The sequence below is a fragment of the Mustelus asterias genome, chromosome 6 (genome assembly GCF_964213995.1).
Source record: "Mustelus asterias chromosome 6, sMusAst1.hap1.1, whole genome shotgun sequence".
Taxonomy (NCBI): Eukaryota; Metazoa; Chordata; class Chondrichthyes; order Carcharhiniformes; family Triakidae; genus Mustelus; species Mustelus asterias.
In genome coordinates this window covers 117467495-117495380 of record NC_135806.1, presented here as the reverse complement: position 1 = coordinate 117495380, position 27886 = coordinate 117467495, and the positions used below count along the sequence as shown (strand labels likewise).

The 27886-nt window shown below is 40.5% G+C and overlaps 1 protein-coding gene across 3 annotated transcripts in view; it reads left to right on the top strand.

The window, feature by feature from the left end:
• Positions 1–27886, top strand: part of erbin (erbb2 interacting protein) — a 247254-nt gene that overhangs the window by 168514 nt on the left and 50854 nt on the right. For all 3 annotated transcript variants that reach the window (XM_078215035.1, XM_078215036.1, XM_078215034.1), the window contains exons 7-13: positions 9835–9898; positions 10514–10588; positions 13770–13914; positions 17404–17476; positions 17710–17839; positions 20633–20748; positions 23505–23574. In XM_078215035.1, coding sequence (XP_078071161.1) covers positions 9835–9898; positions 10514–10588; positions 13770–13914; positions 17404–17476; positions 17710–17839; positions 20633–20748; positions 23505–23574 — 673 coding nt within the window. The remainder of the gene's footprint in view (positions 1–9834; positions 9899–10513; positions 10589–13769; positions 13915–17403; positions 17477–17709; positions 17840–20632; positions 20749–23504; positions 23575–27886) is intronic.

Sequence of the window (27886 nt, the reverse complement as noted above, 5' to 3'; positions counted from 1 at the left end):
TGAGGAGCATTGTCAGAAGCTACAAAAGGATATAGATAGGCTGGAAATTTGGGCAAAGAAATGGCAGATGGAGTTCAATCCTGATAAATGCGAAGTGATGCATTTTGGTAGAAATAATGTAGGGAGGAGCTATACGATAAATGGCAGAACCATAAAGGGTGTAGATACGCAGAGGGACATGGGTGTGCAAGTCCACAGATCCATGAAGGTGACGTCACAGGTGGAGAAGGTGGTGAAGAAGGCATATGGCATGCTTGCCTTTATAGGACGGGGCATAGAGTATAAAAGTTGGGGTCTGATGTTACAGATGTATAGAACGTTGGTTCGGCCGCATTTGGAATACTGCATCCAGTTCTGGTCGCCACACTACCAGAAGGACGTGGAGGCCTTGGAGAGAGTACAGAGGAGGTTTACCAGGATGTTGCCTGGTATGGAAGGGCTTAGTTATGAGGAGAGATTGGATAAACTGGGGTTGTTCTTCCTGGAAAGACAGAGAATGAGGGGAGACTTAATAGAGGTGTATAAAATTATGAAAGGCAGAGATAGGGTGAACGGTGGGAAGCTTTTCCCCAGGTCGGTGGTGACGTTCACGAGGGGTCATAGGTTCAAGGTGAAGGGGGGGGGAGTTTTAACACAGATATCAGAAGGACATATTTTACACAGAGGGTGGTGGGGGCCTGGAATGCGCTGCCGGGCAAGGTGGTGGAGGCGGACACACTGGGAACATTTAAGACTTATCTAGACAGCCATATGAATGGAGTGGGAATGGAGGGATACAAAAGAATGGTCTAGTTTGGACCAGGGAGCGGCACGGGCTTGGAGGGCTGAAGGGCCTGTTCCTGTGCTGTATTGTTCTTTGTTATACTCCATCTGTCAGATCCTCGCCCACTCACTCAGCCTGTCCAAATCAAGTCATTGTCTGTGTGAAGTTTGCACATTCTCCCCATGTCGTCTGTGGATTTCCTCTGGGTGCACCCCCTGTTTCCTCCCACAGTCCAAAGATGTGTGGGTTAGGTTGATTGGCCATGCTCATTTGCCCCTTGGTGTCAGGGGGGTTAGCTGGATTAATATGTGGGGTTATGGGGATAGGGCCTGGGTGGGACTGTTGTCGGTGCAGACTCAATAGACCAAATAGCCGCCTTCTGCACAGTAGGGTTCTATGATTCTAGGATTGTAAATGTGTTTTGGGCACTTTGCAATTAAATATCTAGCTTAATATTTTGGAAACATTCACCATAAGTTAATACTTCTCACTACCAAGACAATGAGCCATAACTTTTATTCCAGGAACGGAATCTGTTGGTGTTCTTCTAAGTAATAATTGTGAGATGATTTGGCTTTAATTTCTGTGTGTGCATGACTTCCAGTGAAGAATTTAATGGGACTTGTTCAACTGAAAGCCTATTAAAGGTAACGTGTAACTGAGCTTTTCAAGCCTGAAGGATCTCGTCTCTGCTAAGATAGCTGGTCTCAGTGGGAGTGCAAAGAATAACTCAGTTCCTTTGACTAAAAAGGTAAAATGTCAGCAAGATTTGGTGGTTGCTATCTTGTCAAACCTGACAGAAATTATAATAGGCTTGGGTGATGACTCTGCCTGATGGCTTCCCCACACTGATTATCTGCACAAGCATAAAAAGAAGGGTTATTTGGATGAGGCTTGGTATTGTTTCCTGCCCTAAACTCAAGACCTGCATTAGTTGCCATTGTATTTGTATTGATCAGATAGTTGCCACAGAATTAAATCCAGACTCTAGTTTAATAAGAACGTGTTGCTGTACTTTTGAAAGTACACTGCTGTTCTGTCACCTGTTGAGAGAAAAATGGGTTAACTTTTTATGTAAAAGTCCTCTATCAACCAAAGCCTTGCTCCATGAGTAATAGCCCAGAGTTATCTTTTAAAATCTTAAAATCTCAAATTGTTCACTAAAGCAGCAGTCCATTTCATAAATCAGCCAGTATGAGTTTAGCTTGTGGCTGGCATTTTCAATTTATTATCTTGCCCTGCATTTTACAGTAAATTATTTACTCTTCTTTAAATAATAGTCTTGGCTTTCTTAAAGCACTTGAACTTGTAGGTCAGGCTAGATATTGATGGCAAATTTCCCTAAAGGACCACAATGAACCAAATCGATTTTTGTTTACAGTAATCTGGTAGTTTCATGATCACAGTTACTGATACCAATCTTTTATTCCAAATTTATTAATTGGATTTAAATTTCCCAGTTGCCATGTTGGGATTTGAACTCTCGACTCCAGATAATTTTCCACGCCACTGGATTGCTAATCTAGAACCCAGACGGCAGGTGTGGTGCACACCAACAATGACTTGCATCATTGAAGTTTGCCTCTGACAAAATTCAGTGGAGGACCACTGAGGAAGCTCCTTTCTGGCTTGGTAATTACTGCACATGCTTAAGAAAAAGGTGGTCTAGTAACATAACTAGTTGGGTTGCTGTATCCCAATATTTCAATTGCTGTAACTATAGTTGTCAATAATTTCAATATTTGGTCAACCGTTTATTTTTCTTGCACATTAGTTATTGATTGTTTCTTTAATCATACTCGTTATTTTAACACTAATGTTACAGTTCTGCATCTTAAGTTGCTGATTTCAAAAGTGTGATTGTTTCCAAAAATATAATCTTTACATATTATTCTGACATTCGACTCTTTCACTTACATCTGTGGTACATAATTCTACTGGTGTTCTCTTGGTGCTGTGAACCATGAGCAAGTAGCTTCAGATATTTCCAAGAAGCACTCGAGAAGAAAAAGTGAATTGATTTATTATTGTCACATGTATTGGGATACAGTGAGAAGTATTGTTTCTTGCGAGCCATGCAGTAAGAATGCAAAGCACTTCATAGGATAAATATGTAATGCGTAATTTAGTATCTGCTTGCCAAAGTGTAACTTAGTGCATTGCTTAAGGCTATAGGATGTATTTGCTGAGACTTGAGGTCAATTCTTTGTTGCTAGTGGATTTTATAAACAGATACCGGTGTTTTCTTTGAAAGAATATTTGGCCTCTAATAGTATGCCGAATGTGCAAAACAAGATGGCGCCTTTGATTCAGGATACTTAGAATCATAGAATCTCTACAGTGCAGAAGTTGGCCTTTTGGCCCATCAAGTAAGCACCGACCCCAATCCCACTCGGGACTTCTACCCATAATCCCAATTACCCTAGCTAGTCCCTAAGGGGAAATTTAGCATGGCCAGTCCACCTAACCCGCACATCTCTGGACTGTGGGAGGAATGATGTGGAGATGCCGGCGTTGGACTGGGGTAAACACAGTAAGAAGTCTCATAACACCAGGTTAAAGTCCAACAGGTTTATTTGGTAACACAAGCCACTAGCTTTCGGGGCGCTGCTCCTTCATCAGGTGAGTGGGATTTCAGTTCACAAACGGGGCATATAAAGACACAAACTCAATTTACAAAATAATGGTTGGAATGCGAGTCATTACAGGTAATCAAGTCTTAAAGGTACAGACAATGTGAGTGGAGAGAGGGTTAAGCACAGGTTAAAGAGATGTGTATTGTCTCCAGCCAGGACAGTCAGTGTGATTTTGCAACCCCAGCGTGGGGTTGCAAAATCTGTCCTGGCTGGAGACTTCTTACTGAGGGAGGAAACCAGAGCACCCGGGGGAAACCTACGCAGACATGGGGAGAATGTGCAAACTCCACACAGACAGTGACCCAAACCGGGAATTGAATCCGGATCCTGGCGTTGTGATGCAGTAGTCCTAACACTGTGCCGCCCATGTACTTGCTAGTTTTTACCTGTGCTCAATGTGAAAGTAGGTTTTCATAGTATGCACAAGGCTAAATTTTGAGCTTGTGTGCTAAGTATTTAGGATAGCTGGTCTCTGGATAAACATCACGGTATGCACTGGAAATAGGGCATGCAGGCTGCAACCATGATCTCGCTAATAATGCACTACGTGATGGACTGAAAATGACAGATTAAGTTTAATTAATATCATTAGTCAGCAGCATGAGCAAAGTCAGCAGCTTTACTTGGATTGCACTGCTTCACTTAAGTTAGTGCGTGCTTCAAAAGAATAAAAGCATTTAAGCATTCTTGGTAGTTTTAGCCCACATAACTGACTAAAGTCTTAACATGGGATTTTAGCTTTCGCTGTACCATGGCTTCCTGGTGCATGGAACAGAAAATAATAAAACAAAGACTGAAGAACATTTAGCTCAGGTTTTTCTTTTGAAATTGTGTTCACCAAAAAGAGAAACAAAAATGGCATTTCCATAATTAATTGGAACTGTCAATCAAAAGGTATTTGAATGAGACATTCCCAATTGATATGAATACTGATCCATCCCATGTTCAAGTCTCTCATCCAAATGTTGCCACGATTAACATTGAATAGGATCGTAAGCTCATCAAGCCTGCGTCGCCATTCAATAAGATCATGGGCGATCTGGCTATAGCCGTAACTCCATTTTCCTGCCTGACTCCACTAACCCTCAACCTCCTTGTGGATCAAAAATCTGCCTGAACAATTAAACCTAGCTAACTGCTGGCTGAGTATAGCACCTAGTCTGCAGACTGCAGATGGGGGTGCTGTTCTACAGACTGCATTCCAGCATAAGTCCACATAAGCTTGTAAAAAATGCAGCCAGAGAGTTTTCATGAACAGAGTTGATTCAGAGGCAGCTATTCCAATATTAGAAGGATAATATCCACTCAAAAATTACACCATCACAACCCTGGCTCAATAGTCGTTGGATCCGAACCGAGACATGATATGAATTACATGTGCGTACAAAAGCTGGCCAGGTCTTTCTCTGAAAACAATAACAAGCAATTTTAATCTTATTGCAATATTGGTAAACTCTGAAAGCACTGATTTAAGACACTATGGTGGAATCTTGCGGCTGTTTCACGCCGGTGGAATTTTCTGGTCCTGCTGCTTTGAACGGAAATTTGGCTGGGCACCAAATTCTCCATCCTCGCTACAGCAACTGGTAAGATCGCGCCCAATGTAAAATCTGGGGAGTATTTAATAAACCAATCACTATTATTTGCACGGGAATATTTTGACTTTTTCCCAGATCAAACAGTTCAATCAGTATCCACGCAGAGAGAAACAGAGTTAACATTTCAAGTCCAGGATCTTACAACAGAATGAGGAAAGTTAGATATTAGGGCCTGAACTCTCCAGCGGTTCACATCAGCGGGATCTTCTGGTCCTGCTCGCTGACAGCGCATGCACGCCACGGGTTTCTGGCGACATGAGGTGGAGTCAATGGGGAATCCCTTGGGTAGAGGGGAAGGAAGAAAATAAAGATCTGTGGTATGGTGGAAAACTGGAGAGATTAAATGACAGAAGCACAATGGTGTAAGGCAAAAGGACATAGTAATGGGACAAGTAAAGATGTGTTAAGTGGTGTTGCAATTAACAGCAGCAGAATCATGACCAGCACTTGCGTGAATAATGGAGATAGTTGGTATGATCTGAAATTGATTTGATCAGAAACAGCAGCTGTTCTTCAAACTTCTGCTGAGTTTATTTGGAATAGTGCGAGAGGCTGAGGCCAGAATGGAATTAGCGCAGAGAATTCAAATAGTAAGTGACCAGAAGCTCAAGGTCTTGTGTGTGTCTGTATGAATATTTAACAGCACAACAAAGAGAAAACGCCTCAGATTGATGGATCAAGTCTGCCTTTTCACACACTCATGACCATAAAAGGATTGAAGGCACTGCTAACCCCCTAGAAGATAGATTGAAACAGGTGCTTGTTGCCATATGAATTCCACGTACAAGAACAGTACAATGCATTTGACCCATATAGCCCAATTTGGACATTAGGCAAACATTTTGCAATTGAACAGAACCTGAGCTCAAATAATTTTAATTCAATTAAATTCACAGGCTTTGTTAACATTTCGGTTCTTAAATAGTTTATTCATTTATTTTTCTGTCGAATGTAATGATGGTGATACATCATTAGGATGAGGTCTAGTATCTTAATTAATAGTCAGCGGCTTTTAAGCATTGCATTAGTCCCAAGGTTGTTTCTTGCACTCTTTATAGACGAATATTCAGCTATTTGGAATTCCAATGTTGCTGTCAGACCTGCTGAGAATTTCCAGCATTTTCTGTTTTTGTTTTAGATGCCAGGATCCGCAGTAATTTTCTTTTACCATTCCAATGGTGTTTGATATTGCCACAGTACTTATTCCACAGTGGCAACGCAGGTGCCTTGGTTCACCAGAATTTGGGCATTGTAATTTGTACAGTCTTATTTTAGGCGCTGGAACAATTTTTATCCATTTATGTTGAGCATCATCTTTGGTGTGGTGGGATGAAGGGTATCATTAATGGTACTGATTGAGGTGATAATGGGTTCTCCAATTGCTTCAGATGACGCAACTCTATTTGCATGGATTCAAACGCTTAGCCAGGTGTTAGTAAGTAAATTTCCCCATTCAAAACTCGGGATGTAAATCATCTATCAGTCTTTTAAAATTAAGGTCTCTGTTATTCAATTTGAAAGATGTGTGTGAATGAGATTGTGTAACGATAAGTTGGCTATTTCATGATTTGACCCAGTCCTAAATATAATTGGAATAATAGGTGTGCAGTGCAGTTGTTTCACAATCCATATCTGATAAGACTATAGAATATTATGCACAGTTGGGGACTATAGATTGGCTATTTCATGATTTGACCCAGTCCTAAATATAATTGGGAAAATAGGTGCGCAGTGCAGTTGTCACACAATCCATATCTGGTAAGACTATAGAATGTTATGCACGGTTTGATTCAGGCAGAGTGTAGATTCAGGCTTCCTGACTGCACAACTGAAAGGTTTTGACAGATATGTCATGAAGGGTGCTTTGTTCATTCACCAAGACGCAGCCAGCATCCCTTTTCAGACTCCTCTTTTGTCAATCTCATGATTTTGCAAGATCTATTTTTCAAATCCATTGGTTTCACAGCTGGACTTGGAGTTAACATCAGTTAAAGATCAATTATTTTTGCTCTTTGCGAGCCGGAGCATTGTCAGAGAGTGTGAAACATATAATGAAAGAGTATTATTGTGCCAAATTTTTGAGTAATGGGCGAATGAATGGCGCCTGCCCTCAGTTAGACTTGTCCTTGCCTGTTGAATTTACAAGACTTGTTCTCTAAGTTGCTGCAGCTGGATATCTGGAACCTGTGTGAGCAGTGTAAACAACCGTATATCTAGTTAATCAATCAGATTGGACTGGGGCCAATACCCTCAAGTGCTACAGCTCACCCACCTCCCATGACACCTTCACATGCAGTCGCAGAAGGCGCAATACCTGCCCCCTTGCCTCCTCCCTGCTCACCATCCCAGGGCCCAAACGCAATTTTCAGCTGAAACAAATGTATGTATTACAACAGTTATACAATTCTTTCTGGTGCAAAAATGCAACAAGAATAGCTACAACCATGGCTTACAAAAGAAACTAAGGACAGTATTAGGTCCAAAGAAGAGTCCTATAAAGTTGCGAGAAAAAGTACCCATAGTGTCAGGGGGATTAGCAAGGTAAATGTGTGGGATTATGGGAATAGGGTTTGGGTGGGATTCTTGTCGGTGCACGCTCAAGGATCCAAATGGCTTCCTGCACTGTAGTGATCCGATGATATTGAATACTGGAGCAGGCTCAAGGGGCTGAATTGTTTTATGAAGAGATTGAGCAGTTCTGGCCTATACTCACTGGAGTTTAGAAGAATGGGAGGAGACCTAATTGAGGTATATAAAACACTAAAGGGAGTTGACAGGATGGATGGAGAGTGCATGTTTCACCTTGTTTGGACATTGTAGAAAAGTTACAAAACAACCTGGGTGACCTTGTACACCAGTCACTGAAAGCAAGCCTGCAGGTGCAGCAAGCAGTTAGGAAGTCAAATGGCATGTTGGCCTTCATTGCAAGAGGACTAGAGTACAGGAGCAAGCATGTTTTACTGCAGCTGTTCAGGGCATTGGGCCATAGTGGGAGTAAAGAAGGTTCGTCAGACTGATTCCTAGGATGGCAGGATTGTCATATGAAGAGAGATTGGGTCAACTGGGCCTGTATTCACTGGAATTTTGAAGAATGAGAGGGGGGGTCTGATTGAAACACACACATCTGACCAGGCTGTGCAGACTGGATGCAGGGATCATGTTTTCTACTGGTTGGGGGTCTTGGACAAGGGGTTACAGTCTCAGGATATGGGATTAGCCATTTAGCACAGAGCTGGTGGGGCAGACTCTACCCAGGGATGTTGATGGTAGTGGTGGTGGCTGAGACATTGTCTGTATGTTATGATTCTGAGAGTATGGCTGTGGCTTGACTTATCTGTGTGACAGCTCTCCCAATTTTGGTACAAACCCCCAGATGTTAGTATGGCTGACTTTGCAGTGGTTTCTGGTGCCTGGGTCGATATCAGGAAAGCTAGGTGGTCATAAGATCCCTACATTTCAGAAGGAGGCCCCTTGACCCATCGAGCCTGCATCCACAACAATCCCACCCAGGCCCTATCCCTGTAACCCCACGTATTTACCCTGCTAATCCTCCTGACACAGTCAATTTAACGTGGCCAATCCACCTAAACCGCACATCTTTGGACTGTGGAAGGAAGCCAGAGCACCCAGAGGAAACCCAAATAGACACGGGGAGAAGGTGCAGAATTCACACACAGTCAAGCAAGGTTGGAATTAAACCTGGAATCCTAACACTCTGAGGCAGCAGTGCTAGCCACTGTGGTCTGCCGGTTTCATTTCCTTTAGACTTCATTATGTTTGATAAACCTGAGTGGCTTGCTTGACCGTCTGAGGTCACATGTAGGCCAGACCAGTTAAGGACAGCAGATTTCCTTCCCAAAAGGAGATAAGTGATCCAGATGGGCTTTTCCAACAATCACCCATGGTTTTATGGTCAGCGTTAGACTAGCTTTTAATTCCTGATTTTATTAATTGAATTTAAATTCCACCAGCTGCCGTGATGGGATTTGAACAACTGTACCCAGAGCATTAGATCGGGCCTCTGGATTGCGAGTGGAGTTGCATTACCAGTGTGGGACCACCTCCCCAGCAGTCACCTGAGGTTGCTGTCTGATTTACAAATAGCTTAATGGTGCATGACATTAGCCTCAATTATTTTGTCAGAAAAGCCTTATCCATTGCACCTAACTAATCAGCCGTTACAAGTCCGGGACTTATTTAAGTTTAATGTAGCTGCCTACAGAATTTCCCTGTAATACCCATTTTATACAAACTGCTTAAAATGTCTTTTAATGAACATCCTCTTGTTGATCAAGATTTTATCACGATGATCATCTGAACAGTTGTGTATCAATATGTTTTGCCATGGTATGTGAAAGGATTCTTGCTGTTCTTGTGTGACCCTTAAAAAGTGCTCTTTGAAGGCGCTTTGACTCTTCTTCTGTTTCAAATTACAACCTACTAGCAATGTCCGAGTAACCTGATCACCCGATTGTAAATGAATGAGAGTTGAAGCTAGAAGTAAGTGTGGTTTGGTTGTCCAAAGTGGACATCCATTCAAATGATTTTTTTTTTAAAAGCAGTTGAGGCTCTTTGATTGCTGACATTCCATTGGATTTTGTTTAGAATTGCAACACTGAAAAACTGCACCGACTTTCTCATTAACCCACCATATTCGTTTTGAAGCAGTTGTGCTTGAAATTTTTACAGTGGAAAAGTTAACTATCCCAGAATGGAAACTTTTTTAAAAAAAACTCTGAAATCTAAATCTCCAGGTTTATCTGTATGCTCAGTAATCTGCTTCATGTCAACTGCCTTGTTTTTCTGTATCTTACTTGTTGATCCTTGATCTTTGTAGAACCATGAACAAACTTACCCAGTTGGAGAGATTAGATTTGGGAAGTAATGAGTTCACAGAAGTGGTGAGTAGTCTCGACTCGTGCGCCTCGATAATTTGTAAAGCAGTTAATTGGCCCTTGGTTTTTGATAAGTTTGTGGAATGCCTCCAAGAACAGGAAGCATTGAACGATACGATTCATTCGAATTGTAGAAACAGTGACCAAAAAAGAATCAACTTTGGAATTTTTTGCAAATGAGAAGTTAAGAATATGATCTGAACTTGGAAAAGAGTTTGTGAACAGGATTTACAAAACTGGGAAGATTGGCAGCACAGTGCTTTTATAACCAAACTTTTGGCCAATTTGTTCTATTGAAAATCTCAGGATTCTCATGAAGATTTGTATTTTCTTTTTGAAAACTACCTTTGGTTTAAAAGTATTCAAAGCAAATTACCTTTTGTTTGTTCCTGTACATAATCTGTTCCATTTTAATTGCACAATGTTCATCTCAACCTACCTTGCGGCTGCATATTATCCAATCTTTTTACAACCAGACATCTCCTTTCCAAGTAGGCAGATTTGGATACCACCTATGATCAAATGATTCTGAATGATAAATCACTGTTGTTTAAAGATATATTTTTTTATTTGTTGTCTTGAGTGTTTTTAAAGGTGTCTTTTGTTCTGTTTTCCTATTAGCCTGAAGTATTAGAACAGCTGACTGGACTAAAAGAGTTTTGGATGGATGGCAATAGACTTGCAATGCTCCCAGGGGTATGTGTCATGTTCTGATGCTAATTGATGCTGCACTAGTGTATGAATTTAACCATAATCATAATGTGAACATTATATAAATTTAATTTGGGGAGGCTAAATTGGCAGCCCATTAAAACCTGGTTTTGACAAGCATTGGATCTACACTGGCGAGTATTCCCTTAAACGCTCTGCTAATTCAAGTTTTCTAATTCGGATTTGCAATAAGTAAAAGTAAATGTGTAGTGTGGTGCATGGTGGGTTTTGCAAATGAAACAATTATATTGGCCACCTTATTTTATTCAGCAGTTTTGAGGACCATAATTCTATTAGCAGGAAAACTATGGTTGATGGTTTTGCTTAATGAGCCCCAGATTTTAGCAAAATTGCGGAGACTCTGCAGATGTTTAAACATGGATTTTAAAGGCCCACCCTCATTGCCGACTGATTCCATTTTCACCGGTCGAGGAAAGGAGGCAGGATGTTACACTCACATGAGGGAAACCCAAACTCAGCAGTGCTGAGTTCAAACAGACTCCAGTCTCAATGTAGCAAAGGCCTTAACCTGCAGTGTAGAAGTCACGGATTTTTATGGGTAGACTTAAGTGCTCATGGAAGGCGGGTAAGGGCTGTAGAACTGTCAAGCTGGGAAATTATTTAAGGTCACAGTTTGATTGACAACTCAAGGAGTTTATTGAATGATTGGCTAACTTTGTGGCATTATGAATACAAAAGTATTTATTTTTTCTAAGGGGTTAAGTACTTGAGTGGATTTAATTGTTTTGAATAGGCTTTCATGAATGGGGGGTGTTTTTAAATATAGTGAAGGCTGTTATAGATATTTATATCTTTATTTGATTTAATATCAAAATGAATCCTGAGGCCTGCCCACTGGGCGAGTTAGCATGGCAGGCATAAAGGCAAAGGATATTGAGCTGGGGCATGAGTTGGCATGGGGACATTGCAATGTCGTGAGAAAGATAAGGCTAGAGGGCCAAAATTTAAGGGAACAAGTGTGATTCCATCCCATCCTACCCTGCTCCCCAGACCAGAAGGGACTCTTGCTCCCAAGGCTGGTGCAGTGAGCCAGGAACTTCCCTCACTTGCGCTGCCTGCCACAGGAGTGAAAAATCCAGCCCTTTATGTTTAAAATTGCAATTAGTTTGTCATATGACCGCATTTGGTACGTACAGGATGTGGCTTCTAGTAATTCTGTTGGAAATTTCAACAACCACCCTTCTTACATTGTTATTGAAGAATGCAGATGTGTGTTGCTCACGTAACATCAGTGGGTGATGTCTCCGTCACAGTCAGTGGCAGACATGGTGAGGGAAGGGGTTTGCAGAGGGAATAAATTACACACGTTTTACAGAATACTTGATATGCTGTGGGGCGGCACCGTTGCACAGTGGTTAGCACTGCCGCCTCACAGCCCCAGGCACCCGGGTTCTATTCCCGGGCTTGGGTCACTGACTGTGCAGAGTCTGCACGTTCTCCCCATGTCTGCGTGGGTTTCCTCTGGGTGCTCCGGTTTCCTCCCACAGTCCAAAGATGTGCTGGTTAGGTGCATTGGCCATGTTAAATTCTCCCTCTGTGTACCCGAACAGGCGCTGGAGTGTGGTGACTAGGGGAGTTTCACAGTAACATCACTGCAATGTTAATGTAAGCCTACTTGTGACACTAATAAATAAACTTTAAAAGGAAATCTTGTACACATTGACTAAAATGGCTGCAACCCTCAAAATGCATATGTGTAGGGAAATTATATCCATGTTACAATCTTGTAGTGTATCAATTTAACTTGACTCATTTTTCTCTAAAGCTGCATGTTGTAGGAGAGGTGTTTGTTTTGCTGAAGTGGTCAAAATTGCAGTCTTATTGTGTTTCAATGTGGCCGCTACAATGCATTAGACCATTTGGCTTCCACTGTCGGGTCTAAATACCGCTGTTGGTAAGCCTAAGGAGGAAAATATTGGCATTTGCAGAAAATCAAGCTTCTGAAAAGACATTTGCAGTGTCCACTTTTTTGTTAGCTGTATCTTTTCAGCCTGCTGATTTCAAAAGAGTACCACAGATATTGTGGCAAGCTTAAGTTCTAAAGTTGTGTTTCAGATATCAAATGAATTTGTTATTCCAAAGAAAATTCCGCGCACATTTCCAAATCCTCACGGTTGTTTAGCAATCTTTGGTCGTTTATAGATATGCTTTTAGTTTCAACACACCGTAGTTTAAATTGCATGAATAGTTAATCGTGATCTATGCATATTTGATCATCTCTTTCGAGGTTTTTTTTGGAAGGGAAATGTGTATGACACCAAGGAACCTATCATTCTAAAGTATATGTCGTCTTTGCATGTTAGAAATGAAGTCACGTTGGCGAATTATTATCTGTTGTAGTAGGTAACAGGAGGGTTTTATAATTGGTTCTAATATTAACCAAAAGTGGGCGGAGAATGTAGTACATAAACCTCTGAACTATTTTCACAGCATTGCCCCATTACTGGAACCCGTCCCTTTCCCCTGCCATGTTCAAATTTTTCTTTTAACAAAAATGACTATTGTTCCTAAATGGACACCCTATCATAGAAACTGATTTTACATTTGAGATTAAACTTATTGTACTCAATTGAATTTGGGCTCCAGTTTTAAGTCATTCTCCTGATTAATACTGAATTTTGGTGGGACTGAAGAAATGATGCAGAACTTTTTGAACATGGGAACTCCGACAGGAATGTCAGGTCTTTGATAAATTGAGAGTTTGGTCGCTGATGTACTGTGTTTCGACTGTTCAGTTTCTGCACTCTTTCCTAGAAGGTGTTGGGTCCTTGCTATGGCATTGTTCCATGGACACCCATTGCCCTCCACTCGTTGTTCATGTTTGAGCCTGGATGTTGAATGTTGGTCAGTTATTCAATCTGGGGACAGTTACAGCTGAGCATGATCATATCTCGTACTCGTGCATTATTCCAAAAAGGTCTGCTCTCTTTAAACTCTCTTCCTTCACCTAGGACTTTTCAGATCAGCTTTAGTTCAAGACCATTGTCCTAGCTGCACTCTGCTTGATTAGCATCAATTGGTGTTTGAATTTGGGGCTTTCTTACCGTGTTTGTCGAACCGTCAAAGGACATCTTAATTGGTGCAATCACTCAGTCGTATAGATGTGACTGAATGTTAATTTTCAATTTTTTTCCTCTCTTTTCAGTTTATTGGCAAATTAAAGCAGTTGACCTACTTGGATGTTTCCAAAAACAACGTGGAAATGGTTGACGATGCTATATCGGGTTGTGAGAACCTCCAGGACTTGCTGCTTTCTAGCAATGTGCTCCAACAACTACCCGAATCCATTGGTTTGTTACTTTTAAGTGTATAATGTATGCATGAACATTTGAATAATGAAGTGCTCTAAATCCAAAAGTATAGTTTTAGCAATACTTCATCGTACTTTGATATAAATTAAACTGTAGCATTTCAAGTGCCTGAAATAGTTTCATTGGCATTTCAATTTGTAATCCACTAGGGTGTGTTTGAAGCAGTAATAGGAAGAATGAGAACAATTTGCTTTACAAATATCAAATTATTCTAGATTTTGAACATTTCTGTACTAACATTTATTAAAAATTTCTCGTAATGACACAGCTGTAGGATAATTTTATGGCCTATTAATTTTATAATTTACATGACAATTTTTAAATTTAATATATTAGCCGTTAATGTCCCGCAAATTTCTTTGAGTGCAAATGTCAGCGTGCTTTTGATACCCAAGACAATAGTTAATTCTTTAGTAAAACTAATTGAATAAACTGGAACAAGGACATCATTGTAAAACTCTTTGGATTCAGCCAATGGTATTTACTGATACATTATGGTAAAACATGAAAACTCCCTGCAATAACTTGTGTAATGTACTTTTTTTTGAAAGCTTAGTGCCCAGGTTTTTGTCTTGCTGCCTATAAGTGATTGCCTTTTCACAGTTTTAACATATATGTGTTGTTTTCCATTAACTGTTCTGGGGAAAAAAAATCAATAGCTTGAGGTTTTGGTGAGGAAATCAAATGCAAAAGCAAAACCCAGTTCAGGAGGAAAACACACCCAAGTTTTCCTTGTTTGTTTACCTTTTAATCTGCAAGTCAATCATGCAATGTGGTATTACCTCTTTAGAGGAGCAGATTGACAAATATAAATAGTGCCAATCGTAGTTTCATAAAGCAAAGAATCCTTAAGCTGGCAGAAAATGAGAAAAAACTAAAATGGTTAATAAAATGAAACTAGGTTAGATAGAGACTTTCTCATTATCTCTTAATCCATGTTTACATTCATTCTAGACTTGAGCTGGAAAGACAGGAAATCCCAATGCAACTCCATAGTAACCAATGTGTTTTTCTACAGTGGTCACATCTTGAAATCATAAAAACAGCAGTTTAGGGGGATGGAGAGGAGAAGAGGATGTCAGTTTTTATTTATCTCTGAGCTTTTCACCTTTTGAATACTGAAATTTAGCTTAACTGTTTTTCACCCAACTCAAGTCCTGAAGAGCTGCACAGTAAAACTAAATTGGTGAATTTGTGTGTGAATTTAAGCCTTTTCCCTTGAGTACTTGAAAGTCACAAAGTGATTGCTGTATGGGTTGCTGTAAGCTTCGCCAGACTTTGTGGTAGTTAAAATCTTCGTATGTGTAATCAGAACAGAAACGATAGTACATCTGATTATCTCATGTGACCACACGATGATGCTGAGGCCAATTCTGGTCATAGTATCTTTTATTATAAGGAGTCATAAAATCAGAAAAAAAGTAAAAGAATAGAGATTAAAGTGAGCCTGACTAATGGGCTGTGAGCGAGGAATAGTCGCTTAACATCAATCTGTGGGACGGGAGGCAAGTATAAAATAACGCGATCGAAAAGATAGTTTTCATTGAGCATCAAATAAGCAAAATAACCTGGGCTTTGTTATCAGTGGCAAATGAACAACACCCACCGTTCATTGTGCTTCCAGACGTTTAGTGAGCGTTTATGTAGCAATCCAGGGTAATTAGTGAGCTATTGTAAGGCAGTGAACTTTACGGGACATCTGGGCCATGTGTATGAGTAGGCAGCATATCTTTTCAACTGATTAGATTGAAGAATCCTTGCAGAGAAATGGTCTGAGCCAGGAATGTAAATTTGAATATTTAATTCAGTGTCCACTCATGTCCAGCAAAGAAAATTTGAGAAGAAAAAGTTTTTTTTTAAAAAATCTCTTCATTATACTTTATTTTGATTCCCAGAAATAATGAATCTGAAGGAATGAGACTGCCCAATTGTATAAGTTGTGTTTTTGGTGCCAAAATTGTTTAGAAGTAATTAAGGGAGGCACTGGACTTGTAATTCAAAGATTCAGGGTAATGTTCTGGGGGCCCGGGTTCGAATCCCACCATGGCAGATGGTGAGATTGGAATTCAATAAAAATCTGGAGTTAAAAGTCTAATGATGACCGTGAAGCCATTGTCAATTGTCGTAAAAACCCATCTGGTTCACGAATGTCTTTTAGGGAAGGAAATCTGCTGTCCTTACCTGGTCGAGCCTTCATTTGACTCCAGACCCGCAACAATGTGTTTGATTCTTAAATACCCTCGGGGATGAGCAATAAATGCTGGCCCAGCCAGCAACACTCGCATCTCATGAATGAATTAAAAAGAAAGATTTATTGCTCTGTGAAAAACTTCACTTGTACTTGAATGGCCAAGTCCTATTTTTTTTCTGGCGTAATTAGTGGTAAGCACTGCAACATCATGCCTTCCAAGCGTCTAAAGCTGAATCTATTGGCGCGATATCAGTGTAGCATAGTTTATAGAAGAGCAAGATAAATCAGATAATTTCCTGATTTCTGTATTTAACGTCATGTGTGAATGAGTAAGTTGCTATGTTATTTACATTGTATAAATGGTAAAACCTGGTCATTGGAAAACTATAAATTGAAATAGAGGATTTCCCGTTGACAGTGGGTAGCATCCTTACCTCTGAGCCAGAAGCTCTGGGTTCGATTCCCACCCCAGGGCATGATGGCCACAGAAGCTGCGTTCATAATGTGGTTAAACAGGTTGAGTGTGGCAATCTGCAAATTCTTCCAACATGACGGCACGGTAGCACAGTGGTTAGCACTGCTGCTTCTCAGCTCCAGGGACCTGGGTTCGATTCCCGGCTTGGGTCACTGTCTGTGTGGAGTTTGCACATTCTCCTCGTGTCTGCGTGGGTTTCCTCCGGGTGCTCCGGTTTCCTCCCACAGTCCAAAGATGTGCGGGTTAGGTTGATTGGCCAGGTTAAAAATTGCCCCTTAGAGTCCTGAGATGTCTAAGTTAGAGGGATTAGCGGGTAAATATGTGGGGGGTAGGGCCTGGGTGGTATTGTGGTCGGTGCAGACTCGATGGGCCGAATGGCCTCCTCCTGCACTGTAGGGTTTCTATGATTTCTATGGCAGTTGTACATGACAGTGGCTGGCAGTAAGAGTGGGGGAGACTCCTGGTCAGCCAGATTTGATGTGGAGTGGCACCCTTCAAGCTGACTGCCCCAGGTGACAAACTAGTGACCTGTTCCAGGAATTACAAGCCATGGAAGCAGATAGAAGTCTGTCTTGGTGCATCACTCAGTGCGGGAAGAGAATTGGAATGGAAACTGCATATGTGTGAACCACATGGCATTTCCGTACACTTTATCTTGCATTGAACAAGATAAGTTTCTCTTCATGACGCTGTCAGTAGAATTTGAACAAATCGCAATATTCTGCAGTTTCGATCTGAAAGTCTTGTGGGGTCTCGGGTACGTCTTAATTTCTTGTTTAATCATTCATTACTATTGTTGCAGGTTCTCTTAAGAAGCTAACTGCGCTTAAAGTGGATGAGAACCAATTGATAAACTTGCCAGATTCAGTAGGAGGGTAGGTATTTCAAATCGATAGAAAATTGATTGTAGAACAATTATGTTATTGTAAACTGGCATCCTTGCCAAGGTAAGAGATAATTTTGCATACCTCTTGGTTTATTGTAGCAGTCCTTGTCAAAGGAATCTTTTGTCCGTAACTTATCTTTTCCATGGTTTTTAACTCAAATGGAACGTTTTTAAGAAAAGTATTTCAAACAACACAATGATCATGTATCTGTGTTTCTGTAGGCTTTCATGCTTAGAAGAATTTGATTGCAGTTTTAATGAACTTGAAGCTCTGCCTCCGACAATTGGGCAGTTACAAAATCAAAGAACATTTGCAGCAGATCATAACTTCATAACAGAACTTCCTTCAGAGGTAACTTTGAGTCATCAACTTTTAACTCTTGCTGTATGAACAAGATTAGAAAATCTCTTGTCATTTTACTGACATCTGCACTTCATCTTTTTATATATTTATATACTTTTTTTTATGTACATTGAAAATCTATCACTTTAACAAAGTTCTTTGAGATATTCCAGCAAGATGAAAAGCTATATCACTGCAAGTACTTATTTAACTTTCTGTAGTCTGCATTCATAGCTCAGATGTTTTATTACAAAGCAAATATCTTAGACTTAACAATTAAAATGTTTTTTCTATACTGATTTTTAGGTGCTTGCTAGATCCTATGTCTGGCCATGCCCTATATGTTTCAATTGCCTATTTTAACAACATTGGATTCCTTATTACTGGTTAGATGGAAATGGAGTCATTTTTATAACTGGAAAATGGAAATAAGGTAGAGACCAGTTATGATCCAATATAATAGTAGAACAGGGTTAAGGGGCTGACTGGCCAACTCTGCTTTCTACGTTCCGAACACATTGAGAATGACTATAATAAGCAACTTCTTATTTTACTTTGCAATATATTGCACTGAAAGGGTTAGATTGGGAAACGTTTAAAGATCAATAAAGGGTTACTAAAAGAGTAGCAAAAAGAACAAAGGTAAATTATCAAAGAAAACTAGCACAAAATATGAAAAAGGAGAGCAAAAGCTTCTCGTAGTATATAAAAAGGAAGAGTACCTAAAGTGAATGTTGGAATTATGTTTAATTAGTAATGGGTTGCAGGATTACGGAGAATGGGCAGGAAAGTAGGCTTGAGGCCAAGACAGGATCAACTATCATGGCGGAGCAGGTTCGAGGGGCTAAATTGTCTACTCCTAGTTGTGTTATGTTCTTATGTTCTTTTAAAGTAAAAAAAAAACATTCAAGGTCATTTTTAAAGTCTGTGCACAAACAGGTGTCCATTTATCTTTAATAATGCACTATATTTCACGCTAAAGTTCAGCAATATGAAAAACACCACCTCATTATCTGTTTTAGTTTGGATTCCCACAGATGGAATTTCTAAATAGTTATGTTAATACATCACCACATTCCAAGAGTAAAACATCTTCTACAAAAAAAGCAAAGACCATTTTTTTCTGTGAGGCTGGCTGCAAAGCCAGACTTGGTACTCCATTTCATATGTCATCCTCAGTAGACCTTCTTGCCAAAGATTTATCCAGCTCTATTCTAAAATTTACAATGACCTCTGCTTCCACTGCACTCTTAATAGTACATTTTCATATTATCTATGTTAGGGACCAGATTAGAATCTCCAAGGTATATTATGAAGTTAGCCTGGACCCTAATATTTCCTTTTGATTTTGGCATTAGGGTGAGTGTAAGGTATTTTGCTTTTATCAAAATAAACTTTATTTAAGAACACAGAATATAACCAAAAGAATTAGCATAATTTTTACCAATTAAAATAATTAAACATGACGAAGTATAATTCTTAATAGCTATCCGTTCCAATTTGGCAGTATCCCCATAGATATAAATCCCTTCTTCAGAAGCTGTTAGCACCAAAAGCAGATACGTGGATGCTAGATTTCAGCCTTGTAACATCTCTGAACAGAGATCCAGACAGACACCTGTCTTCTGATTTTCATACAGCAGATTCTCAGAGAACAATATATCCTCAAATAGCAGAACTTCAGAGAAATAAACCTAGTCTCTGGCAGATCCCAGGGTCCAGACTTCGGAGAGAAAAAGGACAACCTCGCTCTGCAGTTTCCAAACAGCAACGAAGCTTGAGTTCTCTGTGAAAGCCTAGCTCCACCCAGTCACCTAATATTATTGTCAATCAACCCAATCAATCCTACTCGGAAAACCAGCAGGGGAAATCACTGAAGTCATCAGATCAGCATTAGTCCAAATTAAAACAAACAATCTAGAAATTCAGAACAATTATGCCACTGCTGTAACAAAAGAGGATGCCAGTTATAGACAAAATAATGCTGATAAAATGGAAGGGACTGCTAAAAAACATCCTGCACAGAAACATGACTAAAATTCATTTCTTAAAGACACAGTATCATCACATCTATCCCCGATATGGAAAAGAATCAGTAGTTACAACATGGTTACAATTTTTCCACAAGAGTTGTAAAACCTGCACGGAAACTGTTCATTGAGGAAAATATTTGAATGATCTGCTACTTAGCTCATTAGTTAAAGTATTTTCACTGAGCTGCCTGCTTATACCACACATTAGAGATGTGGGCATATTGACAGTTTGGTTCTGAGTTTAGAGAAAGCTATGCAGGTGAAGGGGATCTTCATACTTTTGTAGGTAATTTGAGTTTCTTGTCCTCTAAGCCCATCGAAACAGATTAGCTTGAGATAACGTAACATAGTGAATTCCTTTCCGAAACAGCAGAGCTTTTACTGCATGGTGATTAAATAAAGGCAAAACTTTGTGATCTATTGGAATTCACCCAGTGGTACAGAATTAATTTGTACCATTTCTGCTCTGTACCTTTCGGAGTTGTTCATATTCTGCTCAAAGGAACTGTGTCATTGAAACACCAGTGGCATGTTTACTGTATGGCTGCAGTGCCTACAATACAGTCCACCTTGTTATTTAACCTTCACGCTGTCTCTGAGATACTCTGCTACATAAAAATTCTTCTGCAAGTCATGACTTCATCTGAAGCACCAAACTTGTAACTTAATTCCAGTCTATGTCTTCGTGTTGTTCGAACACTAGTGCTTTAATTTATGCTGTCCTCATGTAAATAAATGTCTCAAATTGTAACAATTTGATTTACCTCAGATTGGTAACTGGAAGAACGTGACAGTGCTGTTTCTTCATTCCAACAAGTTGGAGTACTTGCCTGAAGAAATGGGAGAAATGCAGAAACTGAAAGTCATTAATCTCAGTGACAACCGGTTAGTATTTCAGAATTAAGTGATTCTTGACAGAAATGCAGATGTTTTCCAAACTACCTTTGACTGTAATTCAGGGAGAATTTGAGAGAAGATTATATGATTCATTCTTATGCAATTTTTAATATTTCCAGCTGTGTAATTTACATTTCAATGTCGATGTGTTCAAATTAAGCTGCCTTTTGATTTTCTTTTAAAAATATGCTTAAATGGGATGATGGAATGGAAGTACCACAATCTGAGTAGAGTGGTGAGGTGTTGCAGTAATTTCAGTGCAGGTTATATTTAGATATTTCTATTCGTATTACAAGGGAGAATCAGTACATGTTTTGCATGCTTCAAGGACTTTGACCTCCTTGGATTCGCATGGAAGTTAATTGTTTGCTTGTCACCCTAAATATCTCATCATCTTGGTGCTGGAGAAAAATGATTTTTGCTTTGAAAGTGTAATGCTTCAAAGTGTGTGATAAATTGAGCTGTGTGAATTTTTACTCTGAGCAGCAGACGGTGGGAACCCAAAGCAGAAAATTTAAAAAGACTATATCTGACCTGTATGACTGTCTGAATCTTATCTTTTTCTTTTAAGCACAGTTTATTACTACCAGTAAGGTGTGTTAAGTATTAGCAAGATTTATCTGTATTTGTCAAGCTTATTAATAGTAGCAACATCCTGTGCTCTGTGTAAACTCCTTTGCATGTCCTGGTTAACCATTTGTGCAGGAAGTGTAATGAATTGCAGCAGCTTGAGCTTTGGGCTTTGTAACTTAACCCAGCAGCTGGCGTCACTGCGATGAATCAGTCAGGTTGAAAGCTTCGTGGATAACATGTTGAGGGATGTCACCCCGCAGCTTAAGAGTATGCAGGGGGCAAGGGAATGTGTGACCAGTAGGCAGTCCAAAAAGCAACAGGCAGGCAGCGCAAGAGTCCCCTGGGTGTCTCCTACTCTCCAACCCGTATTCAGTTCTGAACAGTGATGTAAGAGATCGTTCATCTGGGAAGTGCAGCCAGAGCCACGTCTACGTGCACACAAATCCAGCCATCCTTATCTGGTCTGGTCTACACATTTCCACAGAAATATGATTGCCTTCTGAAATGGCCTAGCAAGTCACTCTGTTCAAGTGCAATAACGGATGGGTAACCAGTGCTGGCCTTGCCATCCCAGAAAAGAATAAAAATAATTTATTCATTGTAATAGAAACTAGAAACAAGAGTAGGCCATTCAGCCCTTCAAGCCTACTCTGCCATTCATTATGATCATGGCTGATCAACAAATTCAATATCCTGATCCCCCTTTCCACCCATATGCCTTGATCCCTTTAGCCCCCAAGAGCTATATCTAATTCCTTCTTGAAATCACACAACTACTTTCTGTGGTAGTGAATTCCACACATTCACCACTCTGGGTGAAGAAATTTCTCCTCGCCTCAGTTGGCGGCATGGTAGCACAGTGGTTAGCACTGCTGCTTCACAGCTCCAGGGACCTGGGTTCGATTCCCGGCTTGGGTCACGGTCTGTGTGGAGTTTGCACATTCTCCTCGTGTCTGCGTGGGTTTCCTCCGGGTGCTCCGGTTTCCTCCCACAGTCCAAAGATGTGCGGGTTAGGTTGATTGGCCATGCTAAAAGTTGCCCCTTAGTGTCCTGAGATGTGTAGGTTAGAGGGATTAGTGGGTAAAATATGTCGGGATATGGGAGTAGGGCCTGGGTGGGTTTGTGGTCGGTGCAGACTCAATGGGCCGAATGGCCTCTTTCTGTACTGTAGGATTTCTATGATTATCCTCCAACTATGATCCCTAGTTCTGGACTCCCCAACATAACAGATGAATAAAGTCAATCCCTCACTTCATTCTGCACTCTTATTGTGAGCTAGTGCTATACCAGCTATTCTGCCGATTTGCAGCACTCTTACAATTATTGCTCCTGTGCTTTTAAAAAGTACGTCGATATTTCATTGACATTCATTACTGATGGCTTAGTAAGAGACTAAAAACCTTGCTGATATTCAGTGGGTGCATGAGGGAATCAAATGTTGGAGAAATCAACTATTCCAGCACTTGATCAGAATATCTGATGATTTGGCAAGGAGGCAGCAAAAAATGAATCTCTGACTCTGACAGTCAGATGAACATTTGGAATATTTGTTTGCTGGGGAAAGCGGAGCACTGGTGTGAGACCCCCAGCCATCACCAAACTGACATCAATTATATAATTGAAGAGTAGAATTGCAAGTTAAAACATTCCTCAAATCGCATCAGATGTTTTGTCAAATCTTTGACACCAGTTCAAGTTCCACCCAGTTCTCTGCCTTCCCAAACAATGGTTATTTCTGGATGATCAAAAGAGGACTTGCTGTTATATGTTTGTAACAATTTTAGCTGCTGTGCCACGTTACTTATTCTGATCAATGCAAAATCATCCTGTTGTTCTTGGGAGTGATTCCTCCAAGTTCCTAAACGTTGTTCCACTGCTCCATCTGTTGCTCAGTTTCACAACCCGAAGTGCCCTGTAATCTTCGGTAGGGTAATCCCTCACTTCGGCATATTTTTGTTGGAGTGTTTTGTTACTGAACCATTTTGTCAGACCTGTGTCTCTGAAGTAATTGAATAACTGCTGCGTCTTGTGCACCACCCACAAAAAAATTGATGCCTCTGCAAGTATCAGGATGCTGTTAACTCGAAACACTTGGTTCAGTCTATAATTTACGTTGTGGATTAAATTACAGTTTTCCTGTCAACCGACGTACCTTCATTATGTTTCCTCAGATTAAAGAATCTGCCATTTAGTTTCACAAAACTGCAAGAGCTAACAGCGATGTGGCTGTCTGAAAACCAGGTGAGTCAGTGCACCCAATTTTTAAATGACACCCCTGGAAAATTAGAGCAGTATGTAAACTTATTTTCAGAGGAAGAAAGGTCAGTGGGATTTACATGTAAAAATAGATATGACCTGCTTTTTTGCGAGCGTGTCTGCATTCTAGCTGTTTTCTGACTTCTGCAGAGAACTGTCGTACTATATTTTGGATCAGTGTGTTATTGAAAAGTAACGATTAATGTTGTCAGGGTATTCTCCCGAATAATTTAAAATACATGATGTCTTCATTATTTTCCAGACTGATTTTTTATTCCAACTACTGTCATGCATTTCAAGCCAAACACACTCCATAATATTCAAGATGGTTCCTGACTGTCGTCCTTTCCCTTGCAATGCCACCCATGGGCATCCTTTACACACTTTTCTCATGGTTTCTCCTCTCCTCTACTGCTCCAGGTTCTCTGACTCCAATAGTGGATATATATCAGCCCAGATTGCACTTTCTCCTAAATCCATTCCTTCATGGCTTATCCAAACTTATCTTGTCCATGAGATCAATCAACAACTTGTTTAACCCTATTCCTACCGAATTGCTGGCCACCTAACTTCTCTCTCTAGTGTCCTATTTGACCCTGAACTGAAATTCTGAACACGTATCCTCTCTACCACCAAGACCACCTACTTCCACCTCTATATCATCGTACGACCAAGCCTTTGTTATCGTGAGGCTCAACTATTCCTATGCTCTGCTGGTCAGTCTTACCCCCCTTATAACCTCTGTAAAAATCTAAGGTCATCCAACTCTATCCTCAATCACACAAAGTCTTGTTCACCCATCACTACTGTGCTTTCTGTTGTACGCTGATTCCTGATCTGGCACATTTTCAATTTAAAAATTCTCAAGCTTGTTTTCAAGCCCTTACTTGCCCTTGCCCCTCCCTGATCTCTTTAACCTTCTCTACCCCTACAACTCTCCAAGGTCTCTGTTGTTGTCCCTGATCTGAACTCTTGTGCATTCCTGTTTTTAATCAAGGCTGTAAGCTCTGAAATGACTCTCTCTGAACCTTTCTACCTCTTGTTTCTGCTTTATGGTGATCCTCAAATTTAACTCTTATGACCAAGCTTTTGTGCATCTGTCCTAATTTCCATTTCTCTCAACTGGTGTCAAATTTTGTTGGATAACAGAAGTGCAAAGCTCTTTGCACAGCATGGTACCCATCCGTCCCCGACATTGCTTGCTCTGTAGTTTGACCATGCTCTTCATTGCTTATCTAATTTACCATCGTGGATGAGCTGCAATTTCCTCTGGTAAAACATTTGGAATACTGAACCATCAACACTGCCTCGCCAACTGCAAACTCATAGTTGTGTTCAAATCCATTAATAGACTCACCCTCTAATCTCTGTACCCTTCTTACTCAGTAAGAAGTCTCACAACACCTTCTTACTCAGGCACACAAAATTGAGGGATTTGACAGGGTAGAAGGTGATTTGATTTATTATTGTCAAGAACAAAGAGCAAAGAAAATTACAGCACAGGAACAGACCCTTCGGCCCTCCAAGCCTGCGCCGACCATGCTGCCCGACTTAACTAAAACCCCCTACCCTTCTGGGGACCATATCCCTCTATTCCCATTCTATTCAGTTAAAAGTCAAAGTTTATTTTATTAGTCACAAGTAAGGCTTACGTTAACACTGCAATGAAGTTACTGTGAAATTCCTCTACTCGCCTTTTCGGGTCAATGCACCTAACCAGCACATCTTTCAGAATGTGGGAGGAAACCCATGCAGACACGGGGAGAACGTGTAAACTCCACACGGACAGTGACCCAAGCCGGGAATCGAACTCAGGGCCCCTGGCACTGTGAAGCAGCAATGCTAATCACTGTGCTACCATGGCGCCCCATGTATTTGTCAAGACACCCCTTAAAACTCACTATCGTATCTGCTTCCCCTACCTCCCCCGGCAGCAGGTTCCAGGCGCCCACCACCCTCTGTGTAAACAAATTGCCCCATACATCTCTTTTAAACCTTGCCCCTCGCATCTTAAACTTATGCCCCCTAGTAATTGACTCTTCCACCCTGGGAAAAAGCTTCTGACTATCCACTCTGCCCATGCCCCTCATAATCTTGTAGACTTCTATCAGGTCGCCCCTCAACCTCTGTCATTCCAGTGAGAACAAACCAAATTTTTCCAATCTCTCCTCATAGCTAATGCCCTCCATACCAGGCAACATCCTGCTAAATCTTTTCTGTACCCTCTCCAATGCCTCCATATCCTTCTGGTAGTGTCACATGTATTGGTATACAGTGAAAAGTATTGCTTGTTGCACACTATACAGACCAGGCATACTGTCCATAGAGAAGGAAAAGAGAGAGTGCAGAATGTAGTGTTACGGTCATAATGATGATGGCAGCAGGGAAGAAGCTGTTCTTGAGTTGGTTGGTACATGACCTCAGATTTTTGGTGAGAGGATGTTTCCCTCTGTGGGGGAATCTAGAATGAGGGGGGGCACAGTTTCACAATAAGGGCAACCCAGCACAGCCCCACCACCAGAGTCCACAAAATATCCTCTGTGAGATCAACTCCAATTAGCAGGGAGACTCCCACAAATCCCTTGATGGCAAACTGGAACAGATTCTTGCATGTTGCTGTTGGTAGCGGTTCTGTGGTTGAATTGTGGAAAATATACTTGAAAGTAAAATGCCAGTCAATTTCCCCATAGGTAACACTTATGAACTTTTTCTACTGGGGATAACAACATGATTGTTTCAATTTTGATATGATTTTGACTTTTGTCTTTGATGGCTTTTGATTGAATTGTGGGTCCAAGCTACTAGTCATTCTTGTAAGAAGGTTTGAGATCCTACCATTCGCTCAATCTCTTGTATTTTTAATATTTCAAGTGTCAATATTGACCCTAGTTTCTCCAAGCATGGTGAGAGCAACCTCAGCAATAACTTTTCCAAGTTTAAAATTGCACAAGTGTATTGCACAATTTAACACCTTATTGAAGGTTAAAATGCCCCGATTACTCTTTTATACGTTTACCTGATGTGGGAATTTCTGGCAATTCCATTTGTCTTCCTTATTACCTTCTGCACCTGTGTACTAACTTTCTGCGATTCATGCATGAGGACACCCAAATCCCTCTGCATTGAAGCATTTTGAAGTTTCTCTCCATGGTGATAAGTTGCCTTTTCATTCCTCTGAACAAAATGGATAACCTCACACGTTAAATTTCATCTGCCAAATTTTTCAACATTCTTTGAGATGTCATGTGAAAAATCATTGCCATACGGTGGTGATATTTGCTGCTTAAGCTATCAAGATGCTGAGTAACATTTTCGCAACCGTTCAGTCCCTTGAGCCAGTCCCAAAATTCTGCAAGATAATGGCCAGTTTGTATTGTAACTCCATTTACCTGACTTGATTCCAAACCCCTAATTCCTTTGGCTAGCAATAGTCTTATCAATCTTGGATTTAAAATTCTTAGTGATTTAGTTGTTATGGCAGAGAGTTTAACATTTGTATAAAAGCGTGCTTTCTAACCTCTCTGCCCAGTGACCTGGTTTTGATTTTACGGCAATGACCACCCTTGCCCTAGATTACCCCAAAAGTTTATCTATCTTATTAAGTCCTTGCAAAAACCTCAAAACAATTAAATTAAATCATTATTTTCTGTATTCGAGGAGACGGAGCCTAGTTTATAATTTAACCAATGGTGAATTTACCGCTCTCCTTCCAAGGTCAACATACCCTTTCTCAGGTGCCCAGAATTCTATACAATGCTCTGAATGTCATCTAAACGGGGCTTTGTGTAGTTATAATTGCACCCTCTAAATATAGAGTTCTGACCTCATTTTTGTACCTGACCGCTATATTTTTGTGACATGTGTATGTGGACCCCTGCATCTCTTTGAAGCTCCACTTTTCCCAGTTTCTCACCATTTAGAAAGTGCTCTGATCAATCATTTGAAATCCATCTGCTACAGTTTTACCGACTCAGTTAATCTATCGGTGTCCCTTTTTTAAATTCATGCTCCTGTCTACTCTACGTACTATGGCATCAATCTTTGTGTCGTCAACAAGCCTGGATTTATGACTGTGTTATTTTATCTAAGTTATTAATAATTATAGTGAATAGTTGGGGCCCCAGCATGCCATCTGTTGTGGAAGACCATTACTCCTGCTATCTTCCGATTTGAGTGCACACCAATCATCCCTGCTATCTCCTTTACCACCTAACCATCTCCTAACCAATCTCTGAATCAAATCAATATTTATCTTCAATTCCATAGGCTCAAATTTAGCTAACAGTCTCTTATGTGG